The sequence below is a fragment of the Cervus canadensis genome, chromosome X (genome assembly GCF_019320065.1).
Source record: "Cervus canadensis isolate Bull #8, Minnesota chromosome X, ASM1932006v1, whole genome shotgun sequence".
Lineage (NCBI taxonomy): Eukaryota > Metazoa > Chordata > Mammalia > Artiodactyla > Cervidae > Cervus > Cervus canadensis.
This window is the reverse complement of record NC_057419.1, coordinates 27,026,255-27,039,582: the sequence shown is the minus strand read 5'-3', so window position 1 is coordinate 27,039,582 and position 13,328 is coordinate 27,026,255. Positions and strand designations below refer to the sequence as shown.

Genomic DNA, 13,328 nt, shown 5'->3' with positions numbered 1-13,328 from the left:
GTGAAAGACTTGGTGATGTTCCAAATAAGGCCTCAAAATTTTCTCATGCACTGAGAATACACCTTTACCTTCTAATCAAAGCCAACGCGAGTGTTACATTTTTGAAAGGTTGCTAGCTGTAAGGAGAAGTAACAAGCAGTCTCAACTTGCCAAGTGGAAGTCGTAATTAGCACCCATTCTGTGGTACATTGAACCGCTGCTTCCTTAGTCCCCTCACTTGGTGACACAGAGTCCCCTCACGGGCTTCTCAGAGAGAACTGAGGGAGTATATATCTGGATACTCATTAGCTTTTCAGAAAAATATAAAGGCATGAAGCTGAAGTTATATGAAAACATTCTATGTAGAAACATCTTAAGTTCTATTTTTCAGTTACCAAAGATATTTAAAAGAAAATACCTTTACTCTTTAAAAATACTAGTGTCCTTATTTTCCTTCTAATTCTTCACCTGAGTAGTCTCTCCAAAGAGCATGATTTACAAAATGCTCTCTCATGCATCCCTGCATCTTTCATGTTATTGTAAATTTAATACTTTTCATTATTATAGATTTTAAACAACTACTAATTGGGGTTGTGTGTATAAATATGTAAAATAAGCAATACACACGATACACATGATACATGTCATATATATGTGCATATACATAAGTCAGGGTACATTTACATATATAAAGTTGCAAAAGATCCTATGAGCCACGAATTACCTCTAGGAGATTCCAAATGCAGTCCTCAGTAAGTCTCATTTGTAGCACACAACCATTCCAACACAAAGCAGCACAGACAAAATACAACAGGATCAAGCAAAATTTTTCAATAAAGTTTTCTAAAAGTTTGCTATGCTGACAAAAGGTGTAAATACTCCAAAGAAAGCACCCCCTGAAAGGATATTTTGTCTGCTGAACAAAACGAAAGGTAAACCCGAACCCAGCCACTGCTCTTCACTCAGCAATGCCAGGGACGCAAAAACTCGAATGAAAACTTTCATTGTCACGTGGTCTGAAAATATTAAAGAAGAAGAGTAAATGACTTCCATGTTAGGATAATTAGACCTGACCGTAAAATCTCCCATTTATGTTAGTAGATGTCTCTGACAATTTTATTGTGAGAAATTTATGGGAAAAAATAAGTCAACATGAGTACTTTCAGAGTTACCAATCTAAAATTACCTTAACTTTAAGTTAAATGGTCTTAGAAGAGTACCATCAAGGTAAGCAAGGTAAATATTTAAATAAATATAAAACTTCTAAGATAGAAAAACTCAGTATAGAATCAGGGATTGCTTTATTAAAAGCAACTTGCTTGTTGCTGCTTTTCCCCATTTATTAAACAAACTGAATAGAATTCAGAACACACTATTGAACAAAATTTAAAAAAAAAAGTCAACTAGAAGCAATCTATTTGTACACAGCATAAATCAATATACAGTATTGTATGTGAACGAGACTGATTGGCTTTTAAAATGATCTTTCTGCTTCAAAGCCAAATCTCTACAAAAGTCTGCAGAAGTATTATTAGGGCAGGCCAACTTCTTTATGATGTCGCATTATGTGCTGGTTCTTTTCTGAAGGTCTTCGGAACCCTTTCTTGCAGTACTCACAACGGTGAGGGTAGTCTTTTGTATGAATGGAAATAACGTGCCGTTTAAAGCCTGAGGCATCCGTAGTGCTATACTCGCAATACTCACACTGATACACTTTCCTGCCACTGTGTGTCTTCATATGCTTTTTAAGCTCATTCTGTTGCCTAAATCCCTTTCTACATCTCTTACACCTAAAGGGAAGATCTTTTGTATGAACTGAGAGAATATGGCGACTTAGAACAAATGGATCTGCAATCTTAAAGTCACAATGTCTACACTGGTGCATTTTTTTACCCTTGTGGGCAGCCACATGTTTCTTGAGTTCTGAAGGCCTATGAAAGCCTTTATCACACATGTCACACTTATGGGGGTAGTCCTTTGTGTGAACTGAAATTATGTGTCGTTTCAAATCGCTTGAGTTCGAACTCTTGTGGTCACAATGCAAACACTGGTGTGTTTTGCTTTCTTGGTGGATAAGAGCATGTTGCTGGACCTCTTTGGTATCTGAGAAAGTCAGAAGACAAATGTCACACTTGAATGGCATCTCTTTACTATGCTTAGTTTTTACATGTGTTTTCAGGTTAGAAGAGTCTGCAGACCTATACTCGCAGTACTGGCATTGATACGGCTTCTCGCCAGTATGGATTCGCATGTGCTTTTTGAGCTCTGATGGATGACGAAAACCTTTACCACACTCCACGCATATATGAGGAAAGTTCTTGCTATGGACCGCCAAAAGGTGGCGATTCAGTAACCCTTGTTCAGCTGTCTCATATTCACAGAATTTACATTTGTGCATTTTGTTGGCTCCTTTTTCCTTATGCACCATTTTATGAGTAAACAAAGCCCCAGCATGAGAGAAATGCTTTCCGCACTCATCGCATTCAATGGCCTTCTCCGCCTTGCTGGTAAGCTTGTGGCTCTCCAGGTGGTTGTGTAAACTTATCTTCTTATTGGTAGTGTAATCACAGTCAGTACAGCGGTACTTCTTCTTGGTAAGGTGTTCAGGATGGTTTTTCATGTGCCTTTTCAAAAAACCTCTTGACTTAAACTTTTTCCCACAAATCATGCAAGGATAGACAGTCAAGGGATGTCCATCAGGGCCAATAATTATTGCTAAGAAAGGAAAAGAAAGGAGCATGAGTGATCAAACCAAATTCTGTTTTGGTTTTTCAAGAATTTAAAGTGTGTGTTCTGAACATTATTGGGCAAGTACTCCTACTATGTTAGGCTACTTGCTGCTTAACATTCCTTTTATAGTTTTTCAACGTAAGAGATTAGCAGCCTCATCATGAAGGGAACCTGGTCTGGAAACTCCACTCAGTATGACTGTACCAATCTCACTCCCTTCAGCTTGGAAAAAATAAACGAAATAAATATGTAACTTTTACCAACTAGCAACTGAACCTATACTAATTAAGAAATTGGTGGAAAATTATTGATAAAAAACTTTCATAATCACAACTGCTGTTTTGGTTATTCTTAACAACATAACTTATGTCAATTTACAGTAAAGCTTAAAGATGTCTAAAAAATTTTAGTATGCAAATCAGCATATAAGAATAGACAGGAATATGCCACATGAACTAAAGTACTTGTCCTGCTGCTCTGTAAATTAGTCCTGCTTTATGCTGACATAATCAGATTCTTTAAATATGTTCATTTTTTTTAAAAAGTTAATGTTTATAACATATCTCAGGGATTTCTTTGCATAGCCACATAAAAATCAACCAAGTTTTGAATTTTTTAAATCTACATTTGATCCACTCACTGTTGTCGTTTTAATCCAAGGAAATCATTCATGAATATCACTGAATTCTTAAAATTATATTTTTAAATTCAATACACAAAAACTCTATGTGGTCTAGCAACTAAAATGCCATCACAACACCTTTAAGGATACATACTAGAGTTTCATCTGAGAGCTCGCAAAGCACGCTGCGCTGTGGAACTCGTATGCCCTCACCTGTTTGGTACTGCCTGGAATCAGGTCTTCTCCTTTTCTTTGGTTTTTGTTTAGCCAGTCTGCCAAGCCCAGCAGACTCATCTATGTGCAAGAGGGCACTTGCAGTGCCATTCCGGTTTTCAATTCCATCAGAATTATTACCTAACAATGTGCATTAAAAAACAAAATTATACAGTATTATAAATTATAAAGAATTAGGGACTCTTTGTTAACTATAACAACGAAAATAAGCCATGATACTCATGAATGACGGAAATTCCCCATTCTAGGTAATGGGTTTTATGACCACATCTATTATAGCAAGACTGTAAGAAATGCCTAGCTTCCATATCTAAAAAATATATGTCAGCATTTTGCCCCATGGACTCTCTTATTGTCTCCCCAAACTGTAAAGTCATGGGCCACATATAATCAAGATGAAAAGTTTCAGCTTGAAAGCCTGTGTACTTCTTGCACTACTTCCTTCTACATGATATACACATGAAGGAAATTCCTCTTAAAAATAAAGACAAAAAGTAGACTTTATAATCTTCCTCTATTCTTATTCAAATCAAATAACTCTTACAGGATGCTGGTATTTCAGATTTGTGAAACCTAAGACCACAGAAACTGTTTTCTATCACGAATTCACGTTAAAGAACCAACTCAGTCCCAAGAGCTGCGACAGGACTTACCGTAAGCTGCTGCCCATGCTATTGGCATGAAGGTTTTGATTTCGTTGTCATCCATCTGCTGCTCATGGGCGGCAGCGGCTGCTGCAGCAGCAGCAGCATCCTCCTCTCCTACAATCACTTCCATATAAACTTCATCTGCAATTTCAGCAACATCTAAGTAGAAAATTTTAGAAACTTCTGTGACCATGTTTACAGAGATCACAGGAAAGATATTTTCAAGTGAATTTGGTTAATAGACAAGTAGAAAGAAGGTTCACATGTTATATACCTAGAACACAGCTTTCACATAGTAAGCACTCAATCAATATTTGTTGAATGAATCATATGTTTCTTGGCTTTTAACATAATTTGCTTTCTTTAAATTTTATTTTTCCATATTCTTTTCCATTACGGTTTATTATACGATTTTGAATACAGTTCCATAATTTGTTTTTACAGCCATATTCTAAGCACACAGAGTAAGTCACTGATGTTTCTCTTGGAATACAGCAGAATCATAGTCTCTATAATGCTGCTACTTGTTTCCTCCAGTTACTGGCCATATTTAAAAAAAAAAAAAGAGCTACAGGAACATAAAACTCCCTCCCACAAAAAGGCCACCTACTTACTTAAATCTTCATCTTCTTGTTGAGAGTCATTGACAGTCATATAAACCATCTTTTCTCTTGGCACACGAATACTGTTATTCTGATCAAGTAGTTCAACTCCATGATCATTCTCAGGCTCACTCTCCACAATGTCTACAGTCCCACCTATCAGGGAAGATGACAGCTCCAAGAATCTATGTGAAAACTTCATTTCCACTTGCTTTACTTATTACATTTGCACACTTTTCTACTGCTATATTGGAATCCTCGCTTAAAAGGTTATTTTCAGAAAAGATTACAAATATTCACTGTCTAAACCACCAAACAGTAAATAGGGTGAAGTGTTTGATCAGGATGGATACTATGCTGAAGGTTTTCTCTTACCTAAGTCATCTTCTCCAGGGTCAGCTTTAAAAATGTACACCTTGATAACTTCAGGGCAAGTGCCATCCACTTTACAAGGATCGATCTCTGACTCTGCATCCATGGTAATTCCAGAGGAACCATCATGTTCTATTTTGCCAGCATCATCCACTAAAAAAGGCAGGAAATATATAATAAATAATAACAACAGATATTTAAATAGAATGTTGCCATTTTCAAACGCCCTTTTTACAAATATAATCTCTTAACTTGATTCACATAAAACTGGATGATTTTTACCTCAACAAGTAGACACGCAAAACTGATTGTAACAGGTACTGGAAACATGGCTAACTACTAAGATAGAGCCAGGTCACGGAGGGCTTTATACAACCAGGCAGAGGGGTTCAGACTTGACTCTGATAGGCAGGAGGTTTCATAGTCTGGTCAGGTATGACAATCTCTCAGGAAACTTAAAAACACGGGCACTGCCAAGCAGTTCTACAAAATCAGAAACTGCAGGGGTGGAGCCTGACAGATTTAGAGGTGCCCTGCCCCAGGAATTCTGATCAGCAGTTCAAGAACGTCTGCTGTAGATGGTGGAAGAGTAGATGGCCTTGAGAAAGGTGACTTCAAAGGGATCAAGACACAAAGCAGAGATACCACTTTTGAGTCTACTGCAATAATGCAACAAGGCCTCAAAAATTAGGACAGAGGTAGGATGCATGGGGAAGAGGGCTATCCTTGAGTTGTATCTAGGATTAAAATTGCAGAACCTGAAGCCCAAATGAAAACTGAACAAATAGATCTCTTCCATTGATAAAGCAGAATCTATTTTCATTATTCAGTCTTTTACAAAAGTAGAATTCACCTTCAGATTTTCACCTTGAGAATGTGTCTACTAACTTAAACTGTGAAATTATTCTGAATACGAAATATTACAGAAGTGATTTGCTTTAAAAAGAAAACACTTTGGTGGTCCTATTAAGTACTAAAAATTTCACTGTGATTTTAAAGATTCCATTAAAAATGAATTTCTAAAAACAGACAAAGAAGGCTTTCATAACATTGAGTCATCACACATATGATTTCTGCATAAGTGCCTCCTTCTAATGTTGTAATGAAGAACTAAAGTTTCAGAAAAGGCCTCTCCAAAACAGAAGAGCATAATTTCTGGAAATTAAGACCACTTCTAATAATAACTATCATTTGCATAGCATTTTGCAATTTCCTTAGCATTTCTATATAGTTTTATTCCATTTGATTCTTACCTTTTCCAGAAAAAGAAAGGAAAGCTCTGAAATGATATGTGATTAGCCCCATCAGTAAATAAGGGGTGGGAGAGAGAGTGAGGAGGTGCCTGTCTTTAGAACTTAGACCTCTGTCCTCATCCTCAGATTTTTAAAGAAATGTATGCTCACTACATATAATTTGGTATTAAAAAAATCACCAATAGTCTCACTAACCAGAGATTACATCATTAGTTAGTAAATTTTCTTCCTAGTTTTTTCTTTTAAAATTTATTATTTTAATTGGAGGCTAATTACTTTACAATATTGTCAAGTCTCATGTAATAATCATCATTACATCCCATTTAGTATCTTAAACTTAAAAGCTAAAGAAAAATTTGACTTATCAACAATCTCATTAGCAAAAGCAAAACTACAGCAAAATACAAGCGTACTTTATCCTTAGGTTACATTTTCTCAGAACTTTGTAGATACTGTTCCACTGTCTTCTAGCACTGAGTATTTCTGTGTGGATGTCCCTATAATACTTTATTCACAAAGTTCCCTAAACATCACTGTGATTATGACTTAGTAGTTTTATCATTTGGTCAACTTGAAAGAAAGATTTAATCTTTATTTCAGGAAAGTTCCTTGAAGATTCTAATCTTTATTTTGGAAAAATTTTTTCCATTTTAAGTATTTCTCTAGTTCAGTTAGTCCCTTCTTCTGGAATTTCACTTATGTGCACTCGTCTCCTTTATCTGTCTCCCATCTCTATCCATCTTCCCCATAATCCTTTATATCTTCGTATTTTTAACCATTTCATTTTTGTGATTTTCTAAAGTCAGGTATCCCTCTGCCCCTGGTTATATACTGAGGCATATTTATTCTTATAGTTATTTCTATGGTGGCTTTTATCTTGATCATATTCTTACTTTTCAACTTCTATCAGTTTATTGTCTTATAATACATTTTTTGAACCTCTTCTGTATCTCTTCTCTGAGTTTTAAGAGATCACATTGTTTGCAATTTCATTGAGCCTGCAGGTCAGTGCTAACCAACAGAATTTTCTGTGATGACGAAAATGTTTTATATATCTGCACTGGCCACATTTGACTACTAAGCACTTGAAATGTGGTTGGTGCAATTTAGAAACTATGTACTTAAATTCGTCTCACAAAATATTAAATAAAATATTTCAGAGAGCTGAAGAACATGAATCTTCAAAAGGCTCACCATGCATGATAACACATGAAAAAAGATCCACACCTAACTATGATCATATTTCAGACCAATGGGGATGAAAAGATGATCTGTAAAACTTTCAGAAGAAAAACAAATATCTACAAAGAAATGAGAATCAAAATGGCATTAGGCTCTTAAACCAAACGTTGGATGACAATGAAACATGCCATTATAAATTCTCAGGGAAAACTCATTTCAACCTAGACTTCCATACCTAACCAAGTTATCAGTTAACTTAGAAGTTCACTTTTAGACTTTCCTCTCTTACCTTCCTCAAGAATCCTCTTTCTGGGGTTAAAATTTCAACTTAATTCTATTATATAGCCTATAAAATATTTCAAAGAATTGGTTATAATCTGATCTCCTTTAATTCTTGAAACTTTCCTAGAAAGGTTCAAAGGCTTACTTAGTCTCTGTAGACAGGATCAGAGCCATTCAAGTTCCTACCCTAAGTTACAGTGACCTCCAACATGGCATCAGAGATATAATTAATGAAAAATATAGGCCAAATTACACTGAATTGGTCTAAAACACATAGTTAATTAAACCTAGTTAACCAAGAACTGCTTTCTTCACAAATTCAGGCGGAAGAGGAATGACAGCTACAATTCCACCCTATGCCTGCCTTTACCCAAAAATGCCCTGATGGGACAACAGAAAGGTTTTAAATGAAGCCAGTCCAGGGTTAGTCTTGCTAGCCCAGTGGATGTCACCAACAGAGCGACTCTGTGTGGATGATTACTATGGCTAGTAGTTACTGACAGGCATGCTTTATGCTGAAAGCCTGGTGTGCATGACCTCTAATTCTCACAACTACACATGTCGGTCAGATAGTATTACTGCCTTTTCACAAATAAGACTTCAAAAAAGTGAAATTAGTAATTTGCTCAAATTCATACAACTCATAGGCAGCAGGCATGGCATCCAAGTTGAAGGCCGGCTGACTCTTAAGCTACACATGCTATTTCCAAACACCATGCTGCTTCTCTATCATCCCTATGAAAGGACAGGTATGTTCTCTCTCCCTCTCTCCTGCCTCTCCACTAACCAACTCCCATTAATCCCATCAAGTAAGCAGAGATCTGTCCCAAGAGCAAGCTATCAGACAATTTTTGTCTAGGGCTCAAGCAGATAAATAGTAAATATGAATCACAAGCCCAATCTGAAGCTCCAACTCTATCTAAGACTTTCAAGATGTAGAACTTTTAACCCAATCTTTTTTGTGGTGGGGATAAGGAAGGACTACAACATCTTTATCTTATTTGAGCACTTTATCCCCTGGTGGCTCAGACGGTAAAGAATCCACCTACAATGCAGAAGACCCAGATTCGATCCCTGGATCGGGAAGATTCCCTGGAGAAAGGAATGGTAACCCAATCCAGTATTCTTGCCTGGGAAATCCCATGGACAGAGGAGCCTGGCAGGCTACAGTCCATGGGGTCGCAAAGAGTAGGATATGACTGAGTGACTAACACTTTTCATTCCTAGTACAAATCTAACTGATATCCAGACTGGACATTAAACTGAAAGCTCTTAATTCCCTATAATTTTAGTGCTGTGATTTCTAAGTAAATTTCAGAATGCCTACAGTAAAAAAGACAATAATTTTCTATGGATTAACACAAATCTTTCTGAATTTTATCAGAACAAGCATCTTCTCTATAATAGTTCAATAAATAAGACTTTTCTCACATTTCAGAAATATTCCCATGTGGATATCCATTTTTTAAATTCTGAAATTTTGCTGTTTTATCAAATGGTTTAAGGAAGAAAACTGATAGAGCACATATATTTTAAAAAATGGTAAGATACATACACATTCAAGAATCAGCTCGTAGAACAAATAAACAAATATTTTATCATGTCTCCTGTGCTAGTAACTCCTAGAATCAATAAACAAGTCCTTTGACTGTATTGATCCTCAGAGTTTATGCATCAAACATAAAGGGGTTTGGATTTATTTATTTAATCATTCCCCAAACAACTTTTAGTTGGATGTCTTCACTACGAAGTTGTTCTTAATCAGGAGCTAACATGAGACCAACTGGTCAAAATACCTAAACTAGAAGGCCAAGGCCACCACACCCTGCATCCTCAGGGGTGCAGTTGACACTGTGGCTGGACAGTGAATAGTGGCAGGCAGCAACTCTGTAGACAGACCCTCAGCTTATCTACATGTGCTCCACCTCCAGCAATGGTTTTGCCATTGACCCAGTTGCACAGAAAGCTCCCTGAGAGGGCGCTTCAAACCCTCCCTCTTCCTCAACTCTAAATTTAATCCAAATCCTACTTTCTACATACGTCACAAAGCAGTTTCTGCCAAACCCTGCTGAGAGAACCTTATTTCAAACTATCATCAGCTGTTCCTCACCTGGCCTTCTACAACCTCCTCTGATAGTGTATTTTTTTTGTCTCTGATTTTACTCTTACCTTGTCTGCTCTCAACATGACCATTAAGGTTACTTTTCTAAAACTGTAAATCTAGGCATGTTATTATTAATCTACTTACAACCTTCTAACAATTCCCCTCTTAGTACAAGATATTTAAGAGCCTGTATGATTTGTGCCCTTCCCTATTTTGCCACTCATTTCTCACCACTTCCTTCATTTACCTCAGCAAACACATTATTTGTACCCCAAGCAAAAGTCTCTGAACTTCTCTTTTCCAGCTCCTTCCATTTAAGCATGTGGCATTCCTCCCTTCTCGGCTGCCTACCGAACATTTCATTCCCCTTTCAAATTAAGTTCACTACACTATTTTTTAAAGATGTGATAATGGTATTACTGTTTCATTTTTTAAAAATCCTTGTCTTTGAGAACTATATACTCAAATACTTACGAATGAAATGATAGGTGGAATTTGCTTCAAAACAATATAAGGAAGGAAGAAAATGTATAGGAGTAGAGATGAAATATGGAGAAGGAAATGGCAACCCACTCCAGTGTTCTTGCCTGGAGAATCCCAGGGATGGGGCTGCAGAGTCGGACACAACCGAAGTGACTTAGCAGTAGCAGAGATGAAATAAATTCAGCTATGTCTTCAAGCAAGTTTCCACAGAACTTGGCCTTATAACACTTCTATGGCATTTAGCTCACTCAAGTGTATCCCAAATGTCCTAACATCTTTTCACTTAGCGCTTCCAAAATACTTGGTACATCCAGTTATATACACACTCAACTGTAGTTACCTGTTTCTGTTTGTCTTCTTTCCATGACTGTGAACTTTAAGAAGTCAGAGACTTTCACTGTTTATTTCTAACAGCTAGCATGGTTCTTGGCTTATCATGGTTTATCAGTAATGTTTGTGAATAAATATATACAAAAAAAGTAAACATGGACAAGAGTAAAATAACAGTTCACATACAATTCACTTATTATAAACATATTTTGAAAAAATAACATTTTTGTGGTAGTAAAACAATGGAATAGGGCATCAGCGCTGTCTGGGTAGATTCTGCTATAATGGGTAAATAATTAAGAAAGCGTTTAGGCCCCCTCTAAATTATTTCCTAATGTAGATACTGGCAGTAATATGGTAAGTTTTAGTAAATCAATAGTTAAAATAAAAATCTTTTTACATATGGTAATATACATTAGGGGAGGGTGGTGGGAGGGGGGTTCAGGATGTGAGGACACATGTATATCTGTGGCTGATTCATGTTGATGTATGGAGAAAACCATCACAACATTGTAAAGTCATTATCCTCCAATTAAAATAAACAACAAAAAAATTTTAATTAATAAATAAAGTTGCCTTTCCACAAAAATAAAAACAAAGGCTCATTGAAAGATACCAATGACCTCCTAATTGCCTAAAGAAAAAGGCCACTCCTTCCTCAGTGACTGACACTCAGAAATTCTTATCTTTGACTCTGTTAAAAACACTCTAAAGATTTTTCTCTTCCTCTTTTTCCTAAACCTTCCTGATTTTCATGGGCTCTTCTCTGCCTACTTCTTAAATTCCCAAAGGATCAATACTTGACGTCCTTATTTGATAAGCACTTTCTGGGGCCCACCATCCATTTCCAGATAGGATAGGATACCAGCTATACAATCTCTTGTCCCAAATTTCTTCCTCTCTAGTCACAAACTCTCTCAAAAGCACCAAATTCATATTTTTAACTTCCACAGAAACATCCACCAGATTGTTCCCAGCAAACAACCTAAACTTTAAACAGGTCCTAAATCACTTTCTTTCCATTGAATTTATTCCTCCTCCCAGGTAACAGCATAACCAGGCAGCCATCTCCAAAGGTAGAATACCTTAGGGTCCTCCTCGAATTCTTTCTCCCTTAAATCCCTACCCCTAATCTATCACCAAATCACATTAATTTTACTTCCTAAACTCTCTTAAATTGAACTCCCCTTCTATACTCCCACTATTATGAAGGTACTCAGGATCTTCTTTGTCTCATCTAGGAACCATTTCAACTCCTCTCTACCACTAACCTCTCCTCACCTACTCTTACTCCATATTACTACCAGGATTATCTTCCTAAAATAAATTCAAGTTTCAAACAGGGTATTAATATTTTTCCTTGTCAGAATGGCAAAAATTAAAAGGGGAAACAATGTCCTATGCTGATCAGAATGTAGGGAAATGGACATTCTCATAAACTTAGTGGGTGGAGTTAATTAGGCAAACTATCAAGGCAAATATAACCAGACTTGTAAATATGTGTACCCTTTGATTCATCACTACTTCTAGAAATGCATTCTAAGTAATTAAACAGAAAGTGCACAAAGATACAAGTACATTCTAAAGTTCCCACTAGTCTCAGAAGAAGCCAAGACCTTTTTTGACATACTATACCCTTTTCCTGGAATGGCTCCCTCTCACCCATGACCTTCTGCATCTTGTTAAACTAGGAACTCATCGTTGAGTTCAAAGGTCAGCAACTCCATTCTGTCTCCACATTAATTTAGTCATACCTCTACATCATAGTGTGACCTATCTTTCTCTCCCATTGTAGACTGCAAGCTCTCCAAGAACAATGGTTTTTTGTGTTTTTTTATTTAGCATATATCCATATTCTTGGGTTTCCCAGGTGATGTAGTGGTAAAGAATCCGCCTGCCAATGCAGGAGACACAAGAGATGCAGGTTTGATCCCTGGGTTGGGAAGATCCCCTGGAGAAGAAATGGCAACCCATTCCAGTAATTTTGCCTGGGAAATCCCATGCACAGAGGAGCCTGGCAGGCTATAGTCTATATTTGCACTATGCACTATCCACACAAATTTCTGAAACACAGTAGAGGCACAATAAACGTGTTGGAGTGAAGGCATTTTTCTTCTTTTCACACAAATAATTCTCTGATTTCCAAAATCTTAAGAACTTTTAAAAGTTATTTCCTAAAATGCTGGTGGACTCCAACATATTCTATTAAATTAATTCTAACAGGTATTCAAGCAAAGCAAACAGTCTCATAAATTTATATGAGCAAATAGTCTGTGAGTCTTGTTTGAATTTAGTTCCTAAAGGCATGGGAATTTCCACACTGAGTCAGAACTGTGGTCTATTCAACTGTGGATTTTATCTCTGACAGAGGCACCAAGAACCAGATTGTAAGACGACACAGTTGTCCTCCCAGATGTTAGAGGTGTGTTCCAAAACAGTTAACTTTTCTTCGATAATCTAGTATGAGTCTGTCACATTTGAAATCATGTTTTAGAATCATTTGTTTAA

At 36.7% G+C, this 13,328-nt stretch overlaps 1 protein-coding gene across 5 annotated transcripts in view; it reads right to left on the bottom strand.

Annotated features, from left to right (window-relative positions):
• Positions 1 to 1,257: 1,257 nt before the first annotated feature.
• ZFX (zinc finger protein X-linked) overlaps positions 1,258 to 13,328 on the bottom strand; it is a 32,901-nt gene continuing 20,830 nt past the window's right edge. For all 5 annotated transcript variants that reach the window (XM_043458639.1, XM_043458638.1, XM_043458643.1 and 2 more), the window contains 5 exons: positions 5,190 to 5,339; positions 4,827 to 4,970; positions 4,219 to 4,371; positions 3,545 to 3,685; positions 1,258 to 2,694 (listed from right to left, as the gene is read on the bottom strand). In XM_043458639.1, the coding sequence (XP_043314574.1) occupies positions 1,511 to 2,694; positions 3,545 to 3,685; positions 4,219 to 4,371; positions 4,827 to 4,970; positions 5,190 to 5,339 (1,772 nt within the window). In that variant the 3' untranslated portion in view covers positions 1,258 to 1,510. The remainder of the gene's footprint in view (positions 2,695 to 3,544; positions 3,686 to 4,218; positions 4,372 to 4,826; positions 4,971 to 5,189; positions 5,340 to 13,328) is intronic.